At 40.7% G+C, this 24,612-nt stretch overlaps 4 protein-coding genes across 9 annotated transcripts; all 4 read left to right on the forward strand.

Annotated features, from left to right (window-relative positions):
* The first annotated feature begins 31 nt into the window (after window positions 1-31).
* On the forward strand, window positions 32-2,759 carry LOC146690558 (uncharacterized). Its single transcript, XM_085435705.1, has 3 exons — window positions 32-848; window positions 957-1,120; window positions 1,452-2,759. Exons 1-3 carry the CDS (start codon window positions 828-830, stop codon window positions 1,684-1,686), a joined length of 420 nt encoding a protein of 139 aa, XP_085291831.1. The 5' UTR covers window positions 32-827; the 3' UTR covers window positions 1,687-2,759.
* A 678-nt stretch (window positions 2,760-3,437) lies between these two features.
* On the forward strand, window positions 3,438-5,791 carry kbtbd7 (kelch repeat and BTB (POZ) domain containing 7). The gene has a single exon (XM_085435706.1). It carries the CDS (start codon window positions 3,872-3,874, stop codon window positions 5,741-5,743), a length of 1,872 nt encoding a protein of 623 aa, XP_085291832.1. The 5' UTR covers window positions 3,438-3,871; the 3' UTR covers window positions 5,744-5,791.
* Window positions 5,792-8,722: 2,931 nt separating this feature from the next.
* LOC146690560 (ras-related protein Rab-33B) lies at window positions 8,723-11,378 on the forward strand. 2 transcript variants are annotated; one of them, XM_085435707.1, is made up of 2 exons: window positions 8,723-9,003; window positions 10,135-11,378. In XM_085435707.1, the coding sequence occupies exons 1-2, from the start codon at window positions 8,746-8,748 to the stop codon at window positions 10,579-10,581; spliced, it is 705 nt and encodes a 234-aa protein (XP_085291833.1). In that variant the 5' UTR covers window positions 8,723-8,745; the 3' UTR covers window positions 10,582-11,378. The 2 variants fall into 2 exon arrangements, with proteins under 2 accessions (XP_085291833.1, XP_085291834.1); XM_085435708.1 differs by having other exon boundaries at window positions 10,141-11,378.
* A 456-nt stretch (window positions 11,379-11,834) lies between these two features.
* On the forward strand, window positions 11,835-21,311 carry katnal1 (katanin p60 subunit A-like 1). 5 transcript variants are annotated; one of them, XM_085435711.1, is made up of 12 exons: window positions 11,839-11,988; window positions 12,533-12,706; window positions 13,370-13,530; window positions 14,318-14,471; window positions 14,594-14,718; window positions 14,819-14,924; window positions 17,244-17,402; window positions 17,634-17,760; window positions 17,982-18,116; window positions 18,301-18,427; window positions 19,495-19,631; window positions 19,769-19,812. In XM_085435711.1, exons 2-11 carry the CDS (start codon window positions 12,545-12,547, stop codon window positions 19,604-19,606), a joined length of 1,368 nt encoding a protein of 455 aa, XP_085291837.1. In that variant the 5' UTR covers window positions 11,839-11,988; window positions 12,533-12,544; the 3' UTR covers window positions 19,607-19,631; window positions 19,769-19,812. The 5 variants fall into 5 exon arrangements, with proteins under 5 accessions (XP_085291838.1, XP_085291839.1, XP_085291837.1 ...); XM_085435709.1 differs by having other exon boundaries at window positions 11,841-11,988; window positions 19,602-19,631; window positions 19,769-21,311; XM_085435712.1 differs by lacking the exon at window positions 17,244-17,402 and having other exon boundaries at window positions 11,835-11,988; window positions 19,602-19,631; window positions 19,769-21,311.
* The last annotated feature ends 3,301 nt before the right edge of the window (window positions 21,312-24,612 follow it).

Consider the following 24,612-nt stretch of genomic DNA (forward strand, 5'->3'; position numbering starts at 1 on the left):
AATAGGTAAATTGCAAAAGGGGAAAGGGATTGCAGCCAGTGATGAGCTGTGGAAACCCTACCAGGAGCATGTTGCCCACGAAGGCATAACTATAGGCTCTCTAGGACACAGAAACGCCTCAATTCTTTTTGTTTTTATGTCTGAACGCCTCCAGTTGTTTTGAGCATCTCCCACTAGTACGAGATGCCTGAGCAGACCAAGGAAATTATGTCTCCTGGCTGGTTTGGGAACAGGTGGCTGGGGACTTAGACTTCTGCCCCCCATGACCTGGCCATCGAAAAGTTGCGAAGGGATGGATGAATGGGGAGTTGTAGCTCTACTTACTGCAGTTCAAACTCTATGCCTTCTTTAACTCAGATATGACTCAGCTTAAAAGCATTTGGAGTAATGGTGGTCTAAGGGTGAAACCATATTCCTGTATTCTTCCCTAGTAAAAATACAATACTAAACCAAGTTCAGTCCTATATTCCTTCAAGTGTAAAGTATATCTGAATGCTAATATCGCTGATATTATGGAAGCTACTGCTCAAAAAATAAATGTAGAATTCAGTTTTAGCACATTACAGTTAGGGGGTTTTGAGGTTTTGGAAGATTCACTGTGGCAGCTGTTAGTGTCACAAGGTGGTCACAAAGTGACTAATGTTTAACAAGTGAGTATGTTGATTTTAAATCTCCAGAGTAACACTCAAACACGCCCTACTTTAACATACTGTACCTCAGGAAAGGTGACTAAAATCTCTTATCTTTTATCTTTTGCGCAAAATCATTAAACCAGACCTGAAGACAGATATTGAGTGCACAGTGCTGACCTTTTGGAGTTTTTGATAATGCCCAACAAAGCCCAGGAGGTATGTCTAATCTGCTTTCTTCTGCACTTTTGCGCAGATCATTTATACTAGATCGTTTTTCTCAATGGAATCCCCCTCCCCTCTTTTTTATTTTTTTTTTGCCTACAGGATGCTGTGATCAATCTAAAGACGCTGCAGGAGATTTCCAGGCAGCTTGGTTTTGAGTGGACAGTTTTGGCATATGAGCTTGGCTTCAACAGAACTGAGATAGGACGCTTCCACGCCAGCTCTACAGAGAAGAGTGTCCAGGCCAAGGCCATGCTGGAAAGCTGGTAAAGTCTGTGTGTATACTTTTGAAAGTAGCATGTGCTTTGTTTAGAAACTGGTGTTTCTAAATCAAAAGGCAACATCTGTTTATCTTAGCAGTGTTTAGTCCAATTTTATATGTCATCTGAAATCATTGTAGTCTTAAGAAATTGAAGCAGATGCCCAGCAATCTCATGTGAGAAACTTAAATAACTTATTTGTGTTTTATCATGGTCACTTGGGCTCTCTAGACACTCTGTCACTTTTATACAGTTCTTTTTTTTTTGGCTTTTTATACATCAGTGAATTTCTCTTCTTTCCATGAAATACTTTTTAGAGGTCCCTCTTTATTTGCAGGTACGAGAAGTCATGGGACAAGCCAAATAAGACCAAGCTGCTGCAAGACGGACTGGAACGAGCTGGCAGACGGGACCTGGCTGAGAGACTGCATTGCCTTCACTGGGGTCACCAGAAACTGAGTCAAAGGGTGGAGCTTCCCTCTGCCTTCCCCTTCCTCATCACAGTCCACAGGACCATCGACAACCGAGACGCACTACGTAAAATCAACGACCTAAGTCGTAGATTCACTTAAACCTGGGTGAAAACGCAAGTCGCTGTGGCTATGTCTGTAATTTGTGTTCTACATGTGCATATGTGATACTGCAAAGAAGCAAATGGACTCAGAGTCAATTAACCAACAAATCATGATATATGCTACTTTTTGTAGTGCAAGAAATTAAAGCTTTGCAATAAGGATAAAGGCTGTCTTTGGAATCCTAAATAAACTTTTGATTTCAAAAAGTTTATTTATTTTAATTGATGTACAAACGACAAAGGTCAAGACAGTTTATGTGGATCAACTGTGTATATATGTTGTTATAGTTGGCTACAAAGAGCACAGGTGTAAATGGAAAAGTCTGCAGTAAGGTATGGCTGATGGGACCATTTTAAGGAGAGATAATTATTGGTGGATATGTATACTGCATTTAAACAAACATCTGACCATAAAGGGCCAATATGCACATGTGGCTGAATGATGCATATACTAAACTGCAGTGCAAGGGACATGATTTTTTAATGATGGTATGAATCCATATATTTCATATTTTTTATGCATAGTGTCTGGCTGTCACATATACCACAGAGAAGAAGCTCTAATGTGTTACAGCAAATCAAATAAATAGCCCATGCCAGACTATAGAGACTTCAGTATTAATCATAAATGGGGTTTGGGGAGTTATTAAGCATTAAATTAAAATATTATAGTTTTATAGTGGCAATATGTGCTGGACAACTATCTAACTGAGAGCAGGGACTCATAAAACACATTTATTGATTCACGCTGAGAGTTGGATGAAAGGATGACACCACAGATGATGATACCGCCTTCACCTCAGCTTAATAATCTATTATCTATTTTTAGAATTTAGTTTACTAAACTTCTATTAGTTAGTTTATTAACTAATTAACACACACACACACACACACGTAGAAAAATATTTAGTATACACATCCAGAAATGCATATACTATTATATATTGTACATATATTTATTAGTTTCAGATGTAGCCATTCTTGTATTTTGCTTGTTTACATTATTGTATTTTGCACAACTCTGTTGCTTGTGAAGCTCGCACACAAGAATTTCACTCACATGTGCTGTACCAATGTACCTGCACATGTGATGTGACAATAAAAGTGATTTGATTTGATTTGATTATTATCTGAGGACAAAATGTAAAATTTGACTGTAAAAGGATTACATTAATAATTTTGCTTAAAGGCAGTAAGGACTGAGACCACGTGAGCAATTAGAAATAATACATAAGGATTAATTGAAGATATGGTAATGATATAAAAATGAAATAACACAATTACATAAAAATACAAATAAACATATAAGAAATATAGATATATTAAGATTATTACAAAATAGTATTAGTTTCTAAAAATATATATATAACACAATTATATAAAAATACAAGTAAACACAAAAGACATAGAGGTCCATTGTTTAATTTCCAGAATTATCCGCTTTAGCAAAGGGGAAAGTAGTGGGAGGAACCATATTATGTTCCAATCAATCAAATTCAGTTGACCCAGTTGCACAAACCAATCAGAGGGCACTCTTTTTTAAGCAAGGTTGTATGAGTGCGCAACGAGCCAGTGTGGAAGTTAATCAAAGAAGCCTTCAAAATAAGATTTTTTAAATTTGTTTAATTTGATTTAAAATACTAATTTGCGTATTTTAAAATGAGATTCGTGGTCAAAATAGAATATTAAAACCCACCCAGAGCGTATAGCACTGCTTAAAAAGATTAACTAAAAGAACGCGCGATATCTATACGTACAACTGTACTTTATTGTGGAAGTTCTTCTCGGAATATGTAGCTCAAAACCTGGCCGTATTGACGTTTGTGCCAGCTGCTACACTCAAAACAGAAAACAGCAACGAGGAGGAATTTAGTGAAAATGAACGTTATCGGTAAAGCGGCTCCTTGGAAGTGGTGTGCGGGTCTTTTTCTACTTTGACCGTGACATTATGCTCATTTACAGACCGACAGCTGCCGGATTTCAGACATCCCGGCGACCGTTCAGCTGTTAAATCGCTGTTGCATTTATCCACACTGCTTATGTTTGATTTTCACGTGTAAACGGACGTGTCATTATCAGAGCTCGGGGAACTTGGCGTTACCGAGCATGTTTACCGCGTCACACGGTGCTTTTTGAAACACTGGCCGACGTGAAATAGCTAACTAATCGCTTAAGTTGCAACAATGGCCTCGGCGCTGAGTTGCTTCAGTGGTCCCGAGGTGCTGGAGGACGCCAATCACGCTCGGGGTTTGATGAACGGGTTGAAGTTGCTTTACGATTGCCGGCTGCTCGGGGACGTTACTATCGGAGTTGAGTATGAAGAGGAGTCTTTGGAGCACAGCGGCAACCCCACCAGAGGTGCCATCGACCAACTTTTCTTCTGCAGCCGCAACGTCCTGGCAGCTGCTAGCCCCTACTTCAAAGGCATGTTCACCGGTGGGTTAAACGAGAGCGTGCAGGAAACTGTGGTCATCCGTGGGGTCGATCCTGAGTCTATGTCCGTCATCATCGATTACTGCTACACGGGCAGGGTGACCATCACGGAGAGTAACGTGCAGAGGCTGTATGCAGCGGCCAACATGCTCCAGCTGGAGTACATCAGGAAAGCTTGCTCCAGTTTCATGACAAGGAGACTGGACTTGTCTAACTGTGTGGGGGTACTGAAATTTGCTGACACCTATGATAACCCCGAGCTGAAGGAGAATGCGCAAGCTTTCATTGCCAGGAACTTCGGCCTGGTGTGTAATGGGGGGGATCTTTGCGAGCTGGACCTGAAGCAGCTGAAGGAGTTGCTGTCTCTGGACACCCTGGATGTGGATTGTGAGAAGAAGGTGTGCTCGGCTGCTCTGCAGTGGATCGAGGTGAACGCAGCACAGAAAAAAGAGGATGCGCTGCAAGCACTAAAGTGTGTCCGCTGGAACTTGTTCACTGAGAAGGACAAGTGTTACCTGGAGAGCCTCATGGCAAGGCCTTTCATTGAGAAATACCTGGCATCATTTTTTAACAAGTCCCCCGAGGACGGCTGTGTCATGTCTGCTACTCTGGATGTGCCAAAACACAGAATAGGTGTGAGCGCAAAAGAGATGATCCTCTTCTTTGGCCTACCTAATGACAACATAATGTGCTGCGACCCATACTCGGAGGACCTGTACTTCATGGCCCCTCCTTTAGAGGATCTGAGCAGTCAGGATTACAAACGCTCCACCATGGAGTCCTTAATCGCCTGTGCCACCCCTGAAAACAACTTGTACTTGGCGTCCCACCTCTCGAAACACTTCTGGCTTTACAACCCTGTGCTCAACAGCTGGCAGGAGTTGGCAGAGAGGCCACTGGGCAGAATACATTCTGGAATGGGCTACCTCAACGGGCATGTGTACCTTCTGGGAGGAAGAAACCCGGTGACGGATGCCAGACTGAAGGAGGTGGAGTGTTACAGCGTCCAGAGGAACCAGTGGACGTTTGTGGCTCCTCTGCCTCATTCTCTGGGTAAAATGCAGGTGGTAGCCCTACATGACCACTTGTACGTGGTGAACAAAAGGCGAATGCTTTGCTACGATCCCAAGAGGAACCGCTGGCGCCACTGTGGGTCGCTGAGGCGAGACAAGCTTCACAAGGCCTGTGTGTTCCAGGACCAGATTGTCTGTGTGTGCGACATCCCTGTGGTGAAAGCCTACAGCCCCACTAGGGGTGAGTGGAAGAGGCTCGGCGACATTCCCATCGACAGCCGAGCTCTAAATTATCAGGTGATCCAACACAACGGCAAGCTGCTCCTCCTCACTCAGACTTTACTGCAGCACAACAAGAACAGAGTCCTCATCCACGAGTACGACCCGGCCAGGGACACGTGGAAGAATATCATGGCGGTGTACGTGTCCACGCTGGGGCCCGTATGTGTTTCAACGCGTGTTTACCCAGCGTGCCTTAGCTCTGCCCACAGCTTCTCCACAGAGGAGGACGATGACAGTGGCTCCAGTGCAGACTGGGATTTTGATGGGCTGACAGATGCAGATTCAGACTCTGGCAGCTCTAGCTCATTCTCTGATGAGAACTGGTAGTGAAGTGTGTTGCAGTGTCAAAATTAATTAAATTATTGGGTTTTTACAGGTTGGTTTTGTCTAACGGGGAGCATTGAAGTATTTATTCAGTGTTAAAACAGTCAGGAGAAGCACAGGTTGTTAAAAAAATATTTTCATACGTGTGATCAGTAATGTTAATATTGGGATGCATAAAACCAGAGAAAATGTTTACTGTGCCTCTTTCACAGCATTTCTGCTGGGCAAATACAGGGGTTACTAATTGGGAATAATTGCAATAATTGCTGGAACTGAGCCTTCACTTAACGCTGTTACTTCCAACCTTGCTTTTCCTGGTTCAAAAATGTCAGAGAATCTGTGGGACTACACTTGATCCATGTGGAAACAGAGTGTCAGTGAAAGTGCAAGTGAAACAAAAGTTTAAGGAGTAGAAAAGGGGAAAAAAAAATTATGGATTAGCAGTAGTGCTTTGCGTCTTTTGCGTGCAACACCTAAAGGTTTCACATGGATGCCACATCTGTAATGCTTTCGTCACATGCTTCCTGAGGCCCTTCTCTCCTAGCTCGTAGAGCCTGTGAGAGATTTGTCCACGTCAAACTCGAGCTGAGATATTCGAGTGATGTCGCTTGACAAAGCTGTACCAGAGAGCTACAGAAGAACCTAAAGCTCTACGAATGTGCCCACTAGTACTCCTAAGTGGAGAGCCGCTGTTAAGCTTTAACATTATGTTACATGAAGAGTTATTTGGGTAAGCCTTTTCTCTTTAGAGTGAATAAATGAGCATGCAAGCTTAAGATCAGCGTGAAATCATGGCTTGAGTGTTTGTCATATCAGACATCTCAAGTGCCTCTTGTTTATGACTATGAACGAACTGGTTATGAACTGGGCTTTAAAATTTATGGTCCTTTTTATGTAGTTGATGCACACAGCGACATCACACACACACACGGGCGGTGCTCCAAAAACTGCTGCGTGAAGTCTAGGAGCCAATGTACTGTACACTCTCTCAGGTTTAGCCCATTTGCGATGACAGAGGTTCCTTTTTAGATGTAGTGCGATCACAATGTTTTGGTGACAAATGGTTTTGTTTGAAATCACAGAGTGTATGTGTGTGTTTTCTTATCTATACTTTATTTTTAATGTGTGTGTTGCAACAGTTTTTTTTGGGGGGGAGGGGTTTTGAGTATTGCTTGGGTGTGATGATTTATCTGCTTGCCAGAAGACTGCAGAGAAGCCATTGTCCCAGCCAAGCAACCCCTACGCTATTTGCACTTACTGAGATAAATGGTGGAGATAAAATATTACATATCCTCATCAGCAGAATAATGAATCACACAAAAACAATGACCATAAAGTTGAGTCAGCACCTCTGAAAACACTGAAGAGTATAATCATGAGTGACTCTTAGTCAGGGGTTTTTATCAAGCAGTTTTGGGAGTAAAGGGGGAGGAACTGTGGGTAATGACATGCAGCGAAGGCATGGTAGAAATAGAGCTGCTGGTTCCAGAGCTGGGTTTACAAAATAAACTGTTAAAATAGTGGAGTCCCGACTGTCTCTCTGATGAATAATGAAGTTTCTTGAAGTAGATGGGGTGCTTGGCTGTGGATTATAAAGCTGTTTTTGGTAAATGTGTCAAATAAACATCAGTGTATGCTGCAGAGTTACAAGTGTGTGTAGTGCTGAGTTTTACAGAAGTCGTATTTATTGCCACTGCGTGGTGAAACTGGAAGGTTTGGGTTCTGAAGAGTGTTCTTGTGAGTATTGTGAGTTTAATATGGTGCAAAACAGAAACATGGTTCTAATTCTAATGTGTCATTAATGAAACTAATGGTAATACTTTTTTTTTATGAGACATTCATGATGTGTTGACTGATTGAATTGCTACAGAAAAGCAGAATGATTTTTTTTTTTTAAATAAAAAATCTTATGTTTGTATTTATTTGAGACTGTCTCTGTTTAATGGATTTCCATTGTTAGATGTTCTCTTTGTTTTGTAAGTTGTACAAATTTGTATGAGGTTAATATATTTGTGCTCTTGGAGGATACCTACTGAAGTGTTTGTGGTTGAGTGATATGTCTGTATGTAAATAAGTATAATAGCATACATGATTTTAAAAATAAAAATTTATAGATTTAAAAAAAACTTTTCTGAAATATTTTGTACTGACTGTGCTGAAGTCTTGATCCACCCCTCATTTCTTTTTTCCAAGTAGTTAGACTTTCTAGTCTCTTTTTTTTTTGTAAGTGTTTTTTCTAAGAAATAGCGGAGGGTGGGTTGTTGCTGTTCCTTGAAGGCAAATCGGGATTGGAGAGATTGGCTGCCATGAGGTCATTCTCAAGGAGAGGAAACAGAAAAAAAATCGACACAACTGTGCTGTCATTTTTGTGTATGGCCAAATGACATAAAACCTGGACTGAAAATCTGTGTCTTGCGAAGTGATGGATCCAAATTTGACATTTTTCACTCAAGTCATCATAAATATTTACAGAGGAGATCAGGAGAGAGATATGACAGTGAGCATCTACATGCATCTCCAAAACACAGTGGAGGCTCTAAACTGGGGCTGTACTTCAGCCAGCGGTGTTGGGGGTCTAGTCAAAACTCATGAAAGTAATTATGACTGCAGTAAAGCACCATCAGATTTTTATTGGAAAGTATCTGAAATACTGACTTTCAGACTTGAATTCGTCTATTTTTTTTATTTTATTTTACCACTTATTCAATTCAAAATAGGATACAACCCCCCCCCCCCCGAATAATTCAAAAGAAAGGAAAGGGGAAAATAATCTCTAACCATATTCCACGTTACATTTTTTAATTGTTCTTTTCCTCTAGCAAGTTCTCTATCGGATCTCTACAGAATAATGTGTACAGCTAAATAACACAAGAATTTGATGAATTGCTTGTATTCTGCACGTAGCCTACAGCTACATTTAAGTACATAGGTTCAAAGGTACTCTCCTTTGGAGTCTCGCGATATTTCAGAGCTGTAGCGCCGTCCAGACCGCGAGAAGATGAGCAATGGCAATAGAAAACAAACCTGGGGAGGAATTTGACACAATTTTCAGTCGAAACGATTCCCTGGAGCTCTCCTCTCACCACGAATACGACACTACACACGCTCGGATTTTCAAGATAATAGTAATAGGAGACTCAAATGTGGGGAAGACGTGTTTGACCTACCGGTTCTGCGGGGGCACTTTCCTGAAAAACCCTGAGGCAACTATCGGGGTCGATTTCAGAGAGAGGACGCTGGAGCTGGACGGAGAGAGTATCAAGGTGAGAAGTCCTACATTTCAAGAAAGGCACACGGCAGATACCTGTGAACGTTCACTGTTTTTTTGGCTATGTTAGGTTTATAGGTCAGCTCACAGAGCCTGACCTGGAGTCTGTTTTCAGCCTGTAGGCATGTGATGGAGCTTACTTTGACCAGTTGTTAAAATGAAGGCTTTGTCACCCCTATGAGGCCATTGTCATTGTTCACAAGAAAGGGAATAACGAAACTTGGTGTAAAGCCAGTTCATAGTCATTTCTGTTCTTCCACATATAAGTGTTTATCTTCATTCTATCCTCATTTGCCTGGAGATTTCCCCCCTTTTTACGAGCTTCCAGTCAAAGTGAAACAGATCATGCCCCAGTCTGATGAAGTGATCCAGATGCAACACAATAACAGGTCACCCAAGTAGATTTTTAATAGTTTTTCCCGCAAATTTAAACCCATTTTTTGGAGATGCTGTCAAAAAAGGTCTATTTTGGAGCACTTTCCACAGCAGACAATTTGACTCATCACAGTGGGAACATGCAGTCTATAATAATGACACTAATGTTAGCTCTGTCTGTCGGTGTTTCAGTAAACCATGACAGTGAGTGAGTAAAAGGCAGTGAGCCAGGATGCACATTACCCGATTGCCGATAAAAGGAATTCAGCCATCTCTGGTTTAATAATTTAAACTTCAGGTTCTCCTTCTGTAAGATGCCCAAGTGTCTGCTGCAAAAATGCCCTAACTATCCTAACTTAACCAACATTTGTTTGAGCAAGTGCAAAAATCCAGTCTGTGGTGATAATGTATAGCTTATTCTGCTGTGCAGTATCCTTCCATTGTTTCCCTGAAGCTGCTAAAACTTTGTTTTGAAAAAAAAAATCAAGATGCATCATGCTGAATCATTAAGAAAAAACCAGTATTTAACTCTGCAGAAATAGAGATGTATATTTACACACACACACATAAAGCATATGTAGTAAGAACAAACGTTGAAGGTTGGAGCTGAGCAGCATAAACAAAATAGGGAAGCTGGAATGACGCTTTGCTGCCTCCTATTGAACTGGCTGGCAAAAGCACAAATATAAAATAACACTGGCCATATGCTTTAAATAGGACTCTGTGGCATCATTTTTTTCTGCTGTGCTAGTTACAGATTTGGGACACAGCAGGTCAGGAGCGCTTCAGGAAGAGCATGGTGGAGCACTACTACCGCAGCGTCCACGCTGTCATCTTTGTGTACGACGTGACCAGCCTTTCTTCCTTCGAGAGCATCCCCGAGTGGATTCAGGAGTGTAGCCGGCACTCCGTGGGGCCCCTTGTGCCCCGCATCATGGTAGGAAACAAGTGTGACCTGAGGGACCGCCGGGAGGTTCCCACATCAGCCGCACAGTGTCTCGCTGACAGCTACAACTTCCCACTGTTTGAGACTTCAGCCAAGGACCCATCTGAGAAGGAAAATGTGGATGCTATCTTTCTGACTTTAGCTTACAGACTGAAGAGCCACAAACCCCTGAGACTAAAGCAACCCAGTGAGAGCAATTTGAGGCAAATGTGGAACCAGAGAGAGCGGGAAGCAGCAACTTGTCAATGCTGAGGTCACCTACATCCTCCATGGATGTACTTGGATTATTTAATACTATAATGGCAGTCCTTCAGGAGTGTGCTGAGAAAAGCAGATTTCAACAACACGAGGCTTAAAATTTACAAAGCACTCTCAAATCAGTTAGCTAGAAATGATAGAAGCTTGGCAAGATTTTACAATTTTCCCTGCCTGGTATGAGGCACAGCTAAATTAAATAAACAAGTCCGTAAAATGCATGAATGCATATGGAGGTATGCTGAGTATTTGTAGCCCAAACTGCACTTCGATCGCCGAGTCTGCAAACTGAAGATTGCAGAGCGCACTTTAGTGGATGCATGATCATAAATGATATGCAGCCGTCGTCAGTACAGCAACATTACTGCACTACAATGTATCTGCAGCTCTCAATGCAATTAAAAGACAAACTTAATGAAGAGAAAATTTGATTTTTTTTGTGTGTGTGTAAAGGGACCAATAAGATATGCTGATACTGTGACAAACACTGCAATTGTGCAATTGCAATTGAAGTGATATTTTAGTTCTTAAAAGTGCAGTGTGAGACTTGGTGCTGTTATTGAATGTATTTGTGTCAGCTCATGCACATGGAGAGCTGTCTGGAAAGAAAGCTCAAGAACACAAGGGATAAAATATAGCTGCTCCACATAGTTCACTTGAAAAGCATGCCGAAAAAGAAACTCAGTGGATCTGAGGAAAAACACCACAGCTGACTGTTTCATTTGTTGCATGTATACAATAATAATAATACACTGTACAGATGCAAATCAATAAAAGTGGTTGTTTCAGTGTCATCTTTTCTGAATGTTTCTGGTGTTGTTTGCCACTTGAAGTGTAATGTCACTGCTCTGTCAGTTATTGCTTCACAGCAATTATTTTTCATTTTAATTCATGACCTGTAGACAATCTAGATCCACTTTAATTTCTGCTAAGGAAAAAAAAGTCTCACTTAATCACCTGAAAAGGATCGTGTTACATGATTAAAAGTTCCAAAACTACAGCTACAAGCTTTGTAGTGAAATTAAAGACGATATCTTGCAGTATTTGACACGTTAGCGGCGACCAGTGGCAGACTTGTGCACGACATAGTTCTTGATAAATTAGCGAAAACATGTAAAATGGCAAATCCGTCACTTGTAGCTAATTTTGTAGTTATACATAGAATACATCTAACACATTTAGGCCTTACTAGGTTAGATTAATACGATCACAGGTCGGCAGCTGAGTTGCTTTCATCGGCGACGTCTAGGGTGTCACATTTACCAGCCTGCAGCAAATCCGTGAAAGCAGCACGGCAAAAAGCTGTTTGTATTCCTCGCGCGGCGTCTCTCCGCGGCCATGGTAACACTGTCCTCAATGCTGGACATCTGATTAAAAACATACAAGCGAGGGCTTTTCATACAGGTATGAGATTTTTTTTTTCTGTGAACACGCAATTAAAATTTAATTTAGCTCGTCGTGAGTGTGTTTGTCTACGGGAAATTTGAACGCAAGCTGGGAGGATTAAGTACCGTTTGGGTTATTGGCACAGGATTCGTTTTGTTTTCTCGTCTGTGGCCTAGTAGCAAGCTAGCAAAGGGCTAACGCCGGTAATATTATAGGGTGTGTTAAAAAAGAAGCTGATTTGAACAGAGGTTTCATTTAGTAATCAGGTAAAGCGCCCCGGGCAAATGTGTTCATTCAAAACCGACATCAGCTAGCTTAACTAACGTGCTTTACCGGGTGTAGCCGTTTCTGAGTTATCTGATGGGCAGCCGACATTCAAGGAGCTGCCCCATCTTGTTATGAGATTCGGTTATAATGAGGACACTTAATAATAATAATAATAATAATAAAAGGAAGAAAATGTGGAGGCTTTAGATTGAAACACTGAACTAGCATTAACCTTTGAACTCTTACTGTTTCACTAATCAGTTCATGCAATTGCTTGTTTCTTTTTTCCATGTAGCTGTTATAAATCATGAATCTTGCAGAAATATGTGACTACGCCAAGAAGGGCCGTGAGTACGCCTTGCTTGGGAACTATGACTCCTCCATTGTGTACTACCAGGGCGTCATTCAACAGATCCACAAGCACTGTCAGTCCCTCAGAGACCCTGCACTTATAGTCAGATGGCAACAGGTGAGTCCCCTGGTATATTAGTTACTGAACCTGAGACTTCAGTTCAACTGTACGTAGGACTTAATCCTGGATGAAAAGCTTTCCTTTGATGTCAAAGGCTGTTTTTTTTTTGTTTGTTTGTTTTTTTTTTTGTTTAAGGTGCATTATTTTAAGAAAGTTTTCATTTGTGTAATTTCTCATGTTTGTTCCGATCTATTAGCTTGGTCGTCTCTGGTGGACAAAACACATGTAAAAGCATTCTGTAATGTTGCTGGTGTAAATGCAGAGACATTGTAAGAGAGAAGCACGGCAGTCAAAGAATCCTGAATTTAAAACTAACTACCCAAATTGTTACACACACACACACACACACACACACACACACACACACACACACACACACACACACACACACATACATACATACGTGTGTGTGTGTGTGTGTGTGTGTGTGTGTGTGTGTATATATATATATATATATATATATATATATGGCGTGTGTGTGTGTGTATATTGTGTTTTACGCCCTGCTTCATGAAGGAGTTTTTTTTTGTTTTGTTTTTTTTGGCCTAACATTGTGCATTGTTTCGTTTTTGGGTTTTTTTGTATGTTTTTGTTAGTTCAGCTGCTGTATTTTCAGCTGGATGGTCAGTGATGCAGTGCACCTCTTCCCTTTGTTTCCAGCTTAGTAAGGAACTGACTGAGGAGTACGAGCAAGTGAAAAGTATCATGGCAACGCTGGAGAGCTTTAAGTTAGAGAAGCCGACTGACATCCAAGCCCTGCAGCCAGAGGAGAGACTAGAAGATCCAGCTGTGTGGCCCCCTCCCATCCCTGCAGAGCACAGGTGTGTGGATGTGTTGGAGCTACGTTTTTAGCTTCATGGATTTTTTTTCTTCTTTTCCTGCGGTCAGTTAAAATAAATAAGTGAAGTTTTGAAAATGTGAGCCAGCAAACATATTTAGCGTTATAGTAAGCATGTCACACTGTGATCTAAAAAGGTTTGGGTTATAATTTTGTTTTAAACTATTCTCCAATCTCACCCGTTATTAAACTAAATGCTCAGTGCAGTGTCTTAGCCTCACTTCCTAAATTCTGGAGGAAAAATTTTATTATTCTGAGTCCATTAATATATATAATATATATATAATACATATAATACCAGGAAAGCTTAGAAAGATTCTTGCAGACTGCTATCTTTTTGTCAGTTCTCTCTTTTGTTCTTTTCATGTTGAGTTTAAAACAACAAAAACACAAAATATGGACTTTTCCCCTTTAACTGCAGATTACAAATGCTTTCTTAGTGACAAACTATATCTGTATTTAACTTACTGTACATCAGTTTTGACAGAGATGATTGTTACTGATGCTACCCAGAAACTCTGTGGAACACAACATCTCCATAAGGAAGCGCTCTTTAAAGTACAAAGAGACATATTTTGCATAATCACTTTCATCTCTACAAGCACAATGTGCCTCTGCAGAAAAGTAGCAGAGCTCGTTTATAACTAATGCTCTAAAGGAACTTTTGGTAAACCGATGGGAACCTGTGGTTGATGGCTCTCTATGTAGGTGTGTCCTATTATTATCACACTATTATCCATTAGTATATTCCTGCGCGTGTGTCTCTGTAGGAATCCTGTTCCAATAAAGCGGCCCAACAGTGGAGTGAAGCAGCAGAGGAAAGAGTCCCCTGGCCTGCAGCATCGAGGGGCAGGGCCGGGAGGCCGTGCTCAGGCCAATGCTAAAGGAGACCGGCCGGGATTCACAAAATGCAAAGATGATAAGGTTCAGACTCCAGCTGTGTCATGGTTTAGTGAACATATTGATAAATAGGAAATGAGTAAGTCTGTGCTCCAAACACATCAGGTTTTTGTTCTGTTTCTTTTCCACCTTTTTGTCTCCATCAGGGAAAGAAAGGGGGAGATGTGCCGGGGGATGAAGGGCATAAGAAGTTTGATGGCACAGGATATGACAGTGACCTAGTGGATTCGCTGGAGAGAGATATTGTGTCCCGTAACCCTAACGTGCACTGGTATGGAAGTATCCTCTGATACTTATATAATACTTCTCAGGTTCTGCAACGAGGACACATTTCAACAGTGCTGCTGGCTAATTACTTTGGTAAACTGCAGGAATGACATTGCTGATTTGGAAGATGCTAAGAAGCTCTTGAGAGAAGCAGTGGTGTTGCCGATGTGGATGCCTGATTTCTTTAAGGGCATTCGCCGCCCTTGGAAGGTACACACACATACACACACACACCTGTGATTTTTCACATATTCTCTACATGCAAACTTTATCTAGTTCCTTACTGGGGGTTTTAAAAAATGAGCGAGTAATTGCAGAAGTATATAAAGATGTTTTTCAGCTGTGAGATACTCACTTTGTTCAGTAGCACACCTACCATTTTGAGTATCTTGCAGCATGTTGCACCAGCTACATCAAAGTTTGAGCGTTAAGGTCAACACCAACTTCTACATCAAGACTAGTTAGCTTCACACTAAATCTAGTACTTTATTCAAGTGCGCCATTTCTGTTGACACTATCACTGTCAACTCAAGTCAGCCTCAGTTCGGTTCTGCAGACTTTTGTTTTATCTTGCTCCTTTCTGTCCACGTGTTTCCAAACGTTCCTGTATAATTTCCTAAAAAAATATCGTCTCATTGTATCTGATCCTGTGAGATTTGGCCTCATGCAGCACATTTCTCTCTCTCACTTGACTAATTAAAATGTCAAACTTATCATTTCTCTTCTAACGTTAACAACTCTGCCGTGGGATAAAAGATTCCACCAACAACTTAACAGTTCCAAGTAAATACAGCATAAAATCACGTTGAAGGCGTTCACAGTCAACATGTGCTTATTTTAAATAAAGACAATAAATAATAATATTTTGGCTCGCCTAACAGTAACATTAACAGTAAATGTTAAACAAGTCGTGCCTGTTCAGAATCAGAAAGTGACGCCTTCCTTTATATTTCTGTCTTGTGTTCATGCATGCAAATTTCCATAAAGTCGAGGTTCAGCGAGTGGAGAGGGAGAGCACGCTAACACAGAGAGCTTGAGAAACATCACAAAAAAACCATTAAATAATCAAATAGTTTTCATTTGTGAAAACTTCTGCCTCAAATAAATGACTGATGAGGAAGATGAAGACACATTTTAAGAATAAGAACCAGTCTGCAAATGTCATTTGATAAAATGGAACAACTTGCATATGTAATGTCATTCATATTATCTCTAAACAGGTAACATCTACCAATACACTGCAGAATGCAGTTGGCTAAATTCAGAAAGAGCAGTAAGCTTCGGAGATTGGCTGATCACGTAGCCTGATCACAAGTAAAATGCGGCAACTAAAATATTTTTACAAAGTCAAAGTCTCCACAGACTCCACAGAGATGGGAGGCTTCTTCTGCATCAGCCTCGTTTAAACTTTCATCATGTGAGACTGCTTCCCCTGAGGCCCAACCATGTGAGGGTTAATACTTTATGGGGGGAGTTATAGCAGCACAATGCTTTTCATTTGTCTTATATAGGCATGCATAATTAAAATTCTTCACTAACTTTAAATAGATGGATAGTCTTTCTTTTTCTTTTTTTAATCACTGAAGGTGAAGTAAAATTAAAGAGCGATAAGTCAGTTGCAGAGGAAAACAGGTCAATGGTTGTTTTCTCAGCACACAGGTGAGTGGAGGTATGTGTTTTGTTAGCACGCACATTTAGGTCTACGCAGTTCCGTTTTGTTCTGTGCTCTGCAGCACGTCTGAGTGTTTCTACTCCTAATGCAGGTGCACATACGCTCCCATCTGCTCCTGCTGAGATTCTGATCAATACCCACCGCAGTACTGTTTTATATTCCGAGTCGCTCGACTCAGTCCTGCAGTCAGCATAAGACACACTAGCCTAAATTGACTGAGGCATAAAAATAAAATTTCTTTAAAATGAAATGGATTATGTCAGCCGTGCTTCCTTTTGTGGTTTCTGTAATCTCCGTAGCAAAAGGCGCCAAGCAGATATAGAAGTGTTAGACGGCGGAGTGGCAGCGATATTAAAAAATGGTTATAGAGGAGATTTAAATCAGGGTTTGACACTTTTGTTTAATATCACAGGCTTTTAAATAACATGCAATTATCCAGTCTCAAACAGGGATTACAGTCTACGGGAAGGCAATCCATTCACATTCAGACTAATATCCTATTCTCACAGGAGCGAGCTTTAGAGGTGCTGGTAAATGGATTTTTTTCTTTTCTTTTTTTTAACATCTGGACTGAGCTAGCCCCCTCCCCCCCAAATCTCCTGTGTGCTCAACTATCGTAATGTTTAACTTGGTATCGATCTTCTCATGTGAGTCTTGACAAGGCAGCCATTAAGTCTATTTCCCAGGAAGTTCTTAAAAGGAATGTGGGAGCCGCATACTGATATAACAACTGTTAATGGTCGTAGTGAACTGAATACTGATCTTCTGTGTTTGCAGCCTGATCCTTTCTCTGTGTGTGCGTGTTCATTTGTTTACTTGTCTAATGTTTTAAGATTGTGTGACATTTTGCTTTTTAGGGTGTATTAATGGTCGGCCCTCCAGGTACGGGGAAAACCATGTTAGCCAAAGCCGTGGCCACAGAATGTGGGACCACTTTCTTCAACGTGTCCTCCTCCACGTTGACCTCCAAATACAGGGGCGAGTCGGAAAAACTTGTCCGTCTGCTGTTTGAAATGGTGAGCGTGTGTGGAAATAAGCATTTGGGCCTATGGGCAAAATGCTGAACCCTTGCATTTTATCTCCTTCCCTGTGAGTGTGCGTGTATGTTTTTTGAATGGGTGAATCAAAGTGAAATTACGAAGCACTTTGGATAAAAGCAGCACAGAAGAATGCGGCCGCTTCCTATTTACATGTGTGTGCACTGCAGCGGAAAGGAAACTCACAATGCGAAACTTCTTCCTTCTCAGGCCCGATTTTATGCGCCAACGACCATCTTTATAGACGAGATCGACTCCATCTGTGGCAGGAGAGGAACATCTGATGAACACGAAGCCAGCCGCAGGGTCAAATCTGAACTTCTTATTCAGATGGATGGTTAGTGGATTAGAGAAATGGGTGAAGCTGTGCGCGGCTTGCTGTTACAGTTAATCAAGGATATTGCAAAAATTTGAATTAGAAGCAAACGGGACAGGTGTCATAATGCATTTGTCCCTTTGGCGCCTCATTACAGCTAAATGACTTTTTGAGATACTTTGAAACTGAATGTGTTGCGTAAACAAGCTGAAAATTTTGTTTTGTTGTTTTTTTGCGAGCAGGTGTTGGGGGAGCCCTGGAGGGTGACGACCCCTCTAAGATGGTGATGGTCCTGGCTGCCACAAACTTCCCTTGGGACATTGATGAAGCTTTGCGACGACGGCTGGAAAAGCGGATCTACATCCCTCTGCCCTCAGGTGACCTCACCAGGCACAGACTGACAGCACAGAAACTAAGATGACTGATGACTTTGTAACACCGTGGACTTCTAATCATTGTTTTATGTGCCTCTCTAATGCTTTTCATTCCCATTTCTCCTTAACTGGTTTTCAGATGCATTGCCCTTAAATTAAAACAATTTTTGTGTGTATTTGGATGTAGCTGTTGGTCGTGTCGAGCTTCTAAGGATCAACCTGAGAGAGGTGGATTTGGCTACAGACGTAAATCTGGACCTCATTGCTGAGAAGATCGAGGGCTACTCTGGAGCAGACATCACCAACGTCTGCAGGTGTGCATGGTTTAGAAACTGATTATCAGTTTATGTTTCATGTTTTATATACAGAACACAGTAAAGCAAATGCTGCTTTGTGTTCTTTGTTTCAATATGCTCGTACCTAAACTATTAAAAGATTGTTATCACTGCACGTTACTGTTGGGGTAGCATGTAATAAGTGGTGAGATGGCAAACTGTTGCTGTGGAGCTAAAAACTTCTGATTGGCTCTGGGTCTTTAGCAGAGTTCCCAATTTGCGAGTGCTGTGTAAAACTAGACTTTGACTGATTTTATATTCTCCTAATTCACTTTATCCAGAGTGGCTTACGAATGCTGCTGTGCAATTTATCTTTTTTAAAAGCCTGAAGCAAGAGTAGTGCTGCTTCCTCAGTGATCGTCCTGCTAGCACACTGGAAGCTCAGGCTTTTTCCTCTCTGTTTTTCACAAGTACTGCCACAAAGCAGTTTTCGTGCTCAGCAGCCTCAACCTTACAGAGCTTTTGGAAAAACTCCTTCCGGGGTAGGGATTTTACCTTGCAATTTGAAAGGTGTGGGCCTTTATGTCTCTTCTTCTTGGTCAGTGGACAGTTAGGGTTATATCGCCACCTATTGCTTTGTCATGTTTTGTGGCCTGCACCTGCATGTAGACTAAATTTAAGTTACAAATCGTTGTCTTTTTAGTAAACCTCCAATTTTTGAATCACTGTGGTACTTTAATCTGGCCCTGAGAAAAAATAATTTTATCTAATTCATAACTGCAATGCCTTCTTTTAGTACCTTTCCATATAAATACCAATCAACTCAGGAACACAGGCTGCTAGTAATTTGCTTCATCTCTACCTAAATGTATAACTCTGTTATTACTTGCTAAATAAGCAAATTATGCAAAGAGTAACTGCACACACGATAATGATAATTTGACTGTCAGATCATGAGGTCACGTCGTCCCTGTTGTGTTTTTATCAGCTCTGTCTCTTCAAACACGCAGCACTGTTTTGATTGTAGTGCAGTGTAGCAGTTTTTTTAGTGTAAGACTTTTATCCTCACTGTCCTGTCCTTGATGTGGGGATCCTTTCTGCTGTAGCACTGGCAGGAATGGCAGGCATTTCATGCATCCAAAGCTGTCTCTGCTCATCTCTCCCTCACATTGTTTCATTGACCTTGGATGCATGCTCATTGTCCAACATACAGCGTAGCCTGCAGGATTTCATCACAGCTCAGGTACAATCCTTTCTGACAGGGCTAAAACACAGCAAATGTGTAATTTAAAACAGTGCAATTATGTTTGGCGTGCCAAGACTAACTGTCTTCTGTCTGCCTCTGTCCACTCCCTGCTTGTTTCTTTACACATACGTCAGGGACGCCTCCATGATGGCGATGCGTCGTCGAATCCAAGGCCTGAGCCCCGAGGAGATCCGAGCTCTGTCCAAAGAAGAGCTGCAGATGCCCGTGACCATGGAGGACTTCACACTGACACTCAAGAAGATCTCAAAGTCTGTTTCTGCTGCAGACCTGGAAAAATACGAAGCCTGGATGGCTGAGTTCGGGTCAGTATAGAGATCGGTGGTGATTAGAGCCAGAGGGGCGAAAACCGTGAGAGGAGGACTGATAGCTTTGAAAATATTTAAGGCCTTGAAAAGCAGCAGTGGAGTGAGCGCTTGTATTTCAACAAGTCAGCACATCAGAGATCAGAAAGACTGGTGCCTTTTAGGGAACATGAAAAAGGTGGCTTCACCCCTGCAATTTCACTTGCTGTCCAGAACTGTGTTTGTAGAGATGTCAGTCATCCAGCCCACTCAGGTGACCCGATGAAGGCTGGGTAAACCTCTCACACTGGGAACTTTTATGTAAACTACCAGCTTAATACACACAGGGAATGTGCATAAGGTTTTATACATGAGACCTCATGCAAGAACAGTTTTACACTGCAGAGCTTTCAAGTCCAGCATCTAAGAACACCGTTTGAAACCGTGTACAGCTGTTTTCACACAAGACTCCCTGGAAAAAGTCGAGGGAATTAGATCTGAAAATTATCCATAGTTGTTCTTTCCTACATGTGGCACACAGCAGGAAACAGTTACCAGTTAGATTTGCTGTAGGTGAGGGGGCCATCTGAATAAGGCAGGAGGCAAGACACAAAATGTGTGAATACACCAGACGAACATTTAGCTGCGCTATTCTCACATTAGTGCGGGCTGATTTCACACAGGCTTGAGCGGGCAGGTTAAAACTGTCTCCGATCACATGCGCCTCTGTGAAGTAATGTCTAGAATAATTCAAGGTGTGAAAACAGCTAAACGAGTTAGATATCCTATCAGACACACGTTGCACCCGGACAGTGACTTGCAAATAGGTCACCGTCTTACAGAAATATTGGTGAAATTACTGCAGCACAGCAGGCAACATTAAAGAAAATGTCTTTCAAATTAACAAAAAATAAGATTCAGTTTTTCTCTATATAAAGTGCACGAGTGGACCTCTCATGAATTTCATTTCAGAATGTGAGAAGTTCTCTTAAATCTGTCACTTAGGGACAAATCTGTTCTTGCACGAGGCCCCCGTGTCATAAAAAACTTCTTGAGGAGCTCATGTATTTATTGCTGACTGAACAAACTTGAACTGAACCTCAATATTGTGGTAGGTTTAGAATAAAGTGTTGCACTGGCACACGGCGCAATATCTTTGTGTCTTTTGACTGAGTGATTGTCTGTTCTGTTAAGTTTTATGTTGTGTTGTTGGTTTTAATATCTGTTTTTAATTAATGTTATGTTTCAATGAGAAAAGCATATGTAGTCATACTTTTTGAAAAGAGGACATGAGCACTGGAACCGTGAATTATTTTTTCTGTTTGTTTATTTGTTTGTTTTTAGTTAAATTAAAGAAAATACTTACCTCACCAAAAATCCTTGACTTCTGTTTTTAATGTAAACACTTAAACTTAGACAGGTTATGTCTTGTAGAATAGAAGGGACACTCAAAAAAGGCAAACATGAAGCAATTATTTGACATTTGAAATGTTTGGGTTTTTTTTAAGTTTATTAATTCAAATATTTAATCATTAAGGAAAATATGCTTTGTATGAACCAAATAGATACCAAGCAAGTAAATTCCATTTGATCAATTTCAAGTTAATGTCATGTTTTATACTGTACTTGTATAACAAAATTACATGAGGAAAAAAACAGAATTTTATTTTTTGAGTGCAGATGGTATGTTTATATTTTCCTTTTTGTTTTTATATGTAATTCTATACCGGCTATTCTTGGAAATGCTGCTGCTAGTCACACAAAAAAGAAAGAAAGAAAGTCCTCTTACGTTTTCTTTCTCCAGAAAAAGCTGCATCACACTATTGGCTGAACAGAGATGGATCTGTTGGCATTTGAGCCAAAAGTTGAGGTGTCTTCGGAAAACTCTGTAAAGCTCCTGTGCAGGTTAAAAAGGCATGACAGCAGGTGTGATGTTAATGCAGCAAAGTGTAGATTAGTCTGTGTATTGGGTTAGAGATGGTACATCAGCCTGTTTACTACACTTAATACACTATGACCACCGTACGATTTGTATGAGCTGTAAGATTTTCTAAGATGCTGGCTTTTGTTCTTCTGTTTTTCCTGTGTAGTGCTCAGGCGCTAATAGGTTTTTCTAGGCCAACAGATGTGCATTTGATGTCTGAAATGTCTTTTATTCAGACATCACACAAATTGGTTCAAAGCGCAGTCCTAGCCCTGACTGTTTGTTCTCCGATAAATGTTAAACAGATTTTATTGCAGGTGGATTTATTGTCAAACGGCGTCTGTATGCTCGAATTTTCCAACTGCTGAAATGTACTGGAAGCTAATTAGAAAAGACTGGTCAAACGGAAAGAAAAAGGAGATTACTGTGCCTCTGCACTCTGACAACAACACTCTGACAACCTCGAGATAAAAAACCTTCACAAAAGTGCAAGGATGGCCTTGACTAGACTTTTGAGTGACCTCACAAAACATGTTTTTTGCCACAAGCACAAACTAATTATGAAACAGTTTCACACAGAAATGAAGAAGCAGTGTCATTCTATACAAAAAAACTAAACAAAACCTCATCAGTAGGGCTGTTCATATAACGATATCTTTCATTTTACACTATCGTTTGTTTCGTGGTGTCGCAAAATAAACTGTTTACGGCAATATTTTTTCATTTGATGGTCACTGTAGTGGCTATATTAATTTCTTAAAGTTCTCTCTTTCTCTTATATTTAATATAACCACACTACAGACGGACAAGCACCTGTTTTTATGCGTTGTGGTTAGCAACAACGACGGTAACACCATCGCGTGTCCGCTTGTTTATCTTCCACATAAACCTTTCACAATAAAGCTCAAGATCCTGTTGAGACTTTTCAAAATAAACTGAATCACGTGAAAGAGCAGATTATTTACGGATGAGAAGTAAAAAAGAGCCGCCAGGTGCTAAAAAATAAACCTTAGACTCAAACAACAGCTTTTCCCCGCAGCACGCCGTGTAATAAATACAAAGAAAACGGCGGCTGGTACAACTTGTGTTTAAAAATGTATAGTTTCATGCATCAGTTAAAACACTGGACTCCAGCTACATGACGCGCAGATGGAAACACTTCCCGCAAGTCGAGCTGTCCGACATTCACAGAATTTACAGAAAATGTTACATTTTTGTGATTTATATCGGGATATGAGATTTTGGTCATATCGCACAGCCCTACTAATCAGATACTAAAATCTCGACAGTAGTCTTCGGTCCCCACTCTGAAGGTGGGTTGACCGTATATGTTGTATTAGAGTCTAAATCCCAGATTTTATCTGCATTGTGCCAACATTGCTATTTATTTTTGCATGATATGACATATCCTTCTTTACAACAATACATAACTCTATAAAGGTTTTCAAACTCTTGTATATGGAAATTTTTAGTAACATTCACTTGCTTGCCAGTTAATTGTGTGCATCTATATTTATCTGAAAGGACTGTACCCATACAGCTGGAGAGCTCACTGAAGGTATCTGTTTAATATATGATTACACAAAAGTAGTTTTTTTTCCAATATTTCCACACTATATATATAGTACTGTGCAAGAATCTTGAGACATGCCTCGTGTCATTATATTTTGCCAGAAAAATTGTCAGTTGGTAAAGTGATGTTTTGAAACGTGCAGACATACATGGTAGTAAAGAACATAAGGTAAGAACAGAGTTTTTACAATATTTGGTGTGACCACCTTTATTTCTATGACACTGCTGAACTCATTGAAGCAAGCTCCTGTAGGAGTCTATAGGAATAGTTCTCCAGGCTTTTTGAAGCTCTTCTTTGGATGTTGCCTGCCTTTTTTTCTGTCTTCTGTCGAGATGATCCCACACTGCTTCAACAATGTTGAAATCCAGGGTCTGGGGAGACCAATCCATGGCTGATAGTGTTCCACTGTGTGTTTTTCTATCCAAGGGATGCTTTTCATTGGCAGTGTGTTGCTGAAAAATGAAGCTATTGCGAATTAGATCCTTTCCCCGGATGGTATTGGATGTGTGATCAAAACCTCATGGTACTTTTTTGTGTTCATAATTCAATTAATTTTGACAAGATCTCCAACACCAGTGGCTGAAAACTCTAATTTTTACTAAGTTTTTCTGCCAGAGTGCTCAAAATGTTAGCTTTCATAATCAACCATGGCCATTTTAATAATCAATAAAATATTGTTTTAGTGATGTGTTTTCTTGTAGTTCACAACCACATTCTTGCATGTGTCTTTCAGTATCTTAGGCCATTCCTTTTTCAGCATAGGCCACTCAAGAACCTTCATATGATTATTGGTGAACTATTTCTGGATAGCTTTGGCCTTGTGTCTGGGATACAGTTACACGTAAACACAAACAAGAGGCCGATTGTTTTATGTTCTCATCAAGGATCAAGAATCTAGCTCACACTTTTTGTGATCCTGTGCCTGTACTAAAGGAAGCAAAACAAAACAAATTTCCCACGTGTGGGACTAATAAAGGTTATCTTATCTTATCTTAAAATTGAATTGCATGCACTCCTGTCCTCCTCTATATAAAGACTGCTACCATGTGGCCAAACAGCTCGAGTTTTGTTTTGCCAGATCACAAACTGGATGACTAGAAAGCTTCACTCTTCTCTAAGCGCTGCTTTCCAAAAGCTAAACAGGTACACTGCAGCTTCTTTCTGGTTCAGGCTGACAAG

The sequence above is a fragment of the Copadichromis virginalis genome, linkage group LG16 (genome assembly GCF_057382275.1).
Source record: "Copadichromis virginalis isolate Kocher_CV1m ecotype Utaka linkage group LG16, C_Virginalis_male_GT1.1, whole genome shotgun sequence".
Classification (NCBI taxonomy): Eukaryota; Metazoa; Chordata; class Actinopteri; order Cichliformes; family Cichlidae; genus Copadichromis; species Copadichromis virginalis.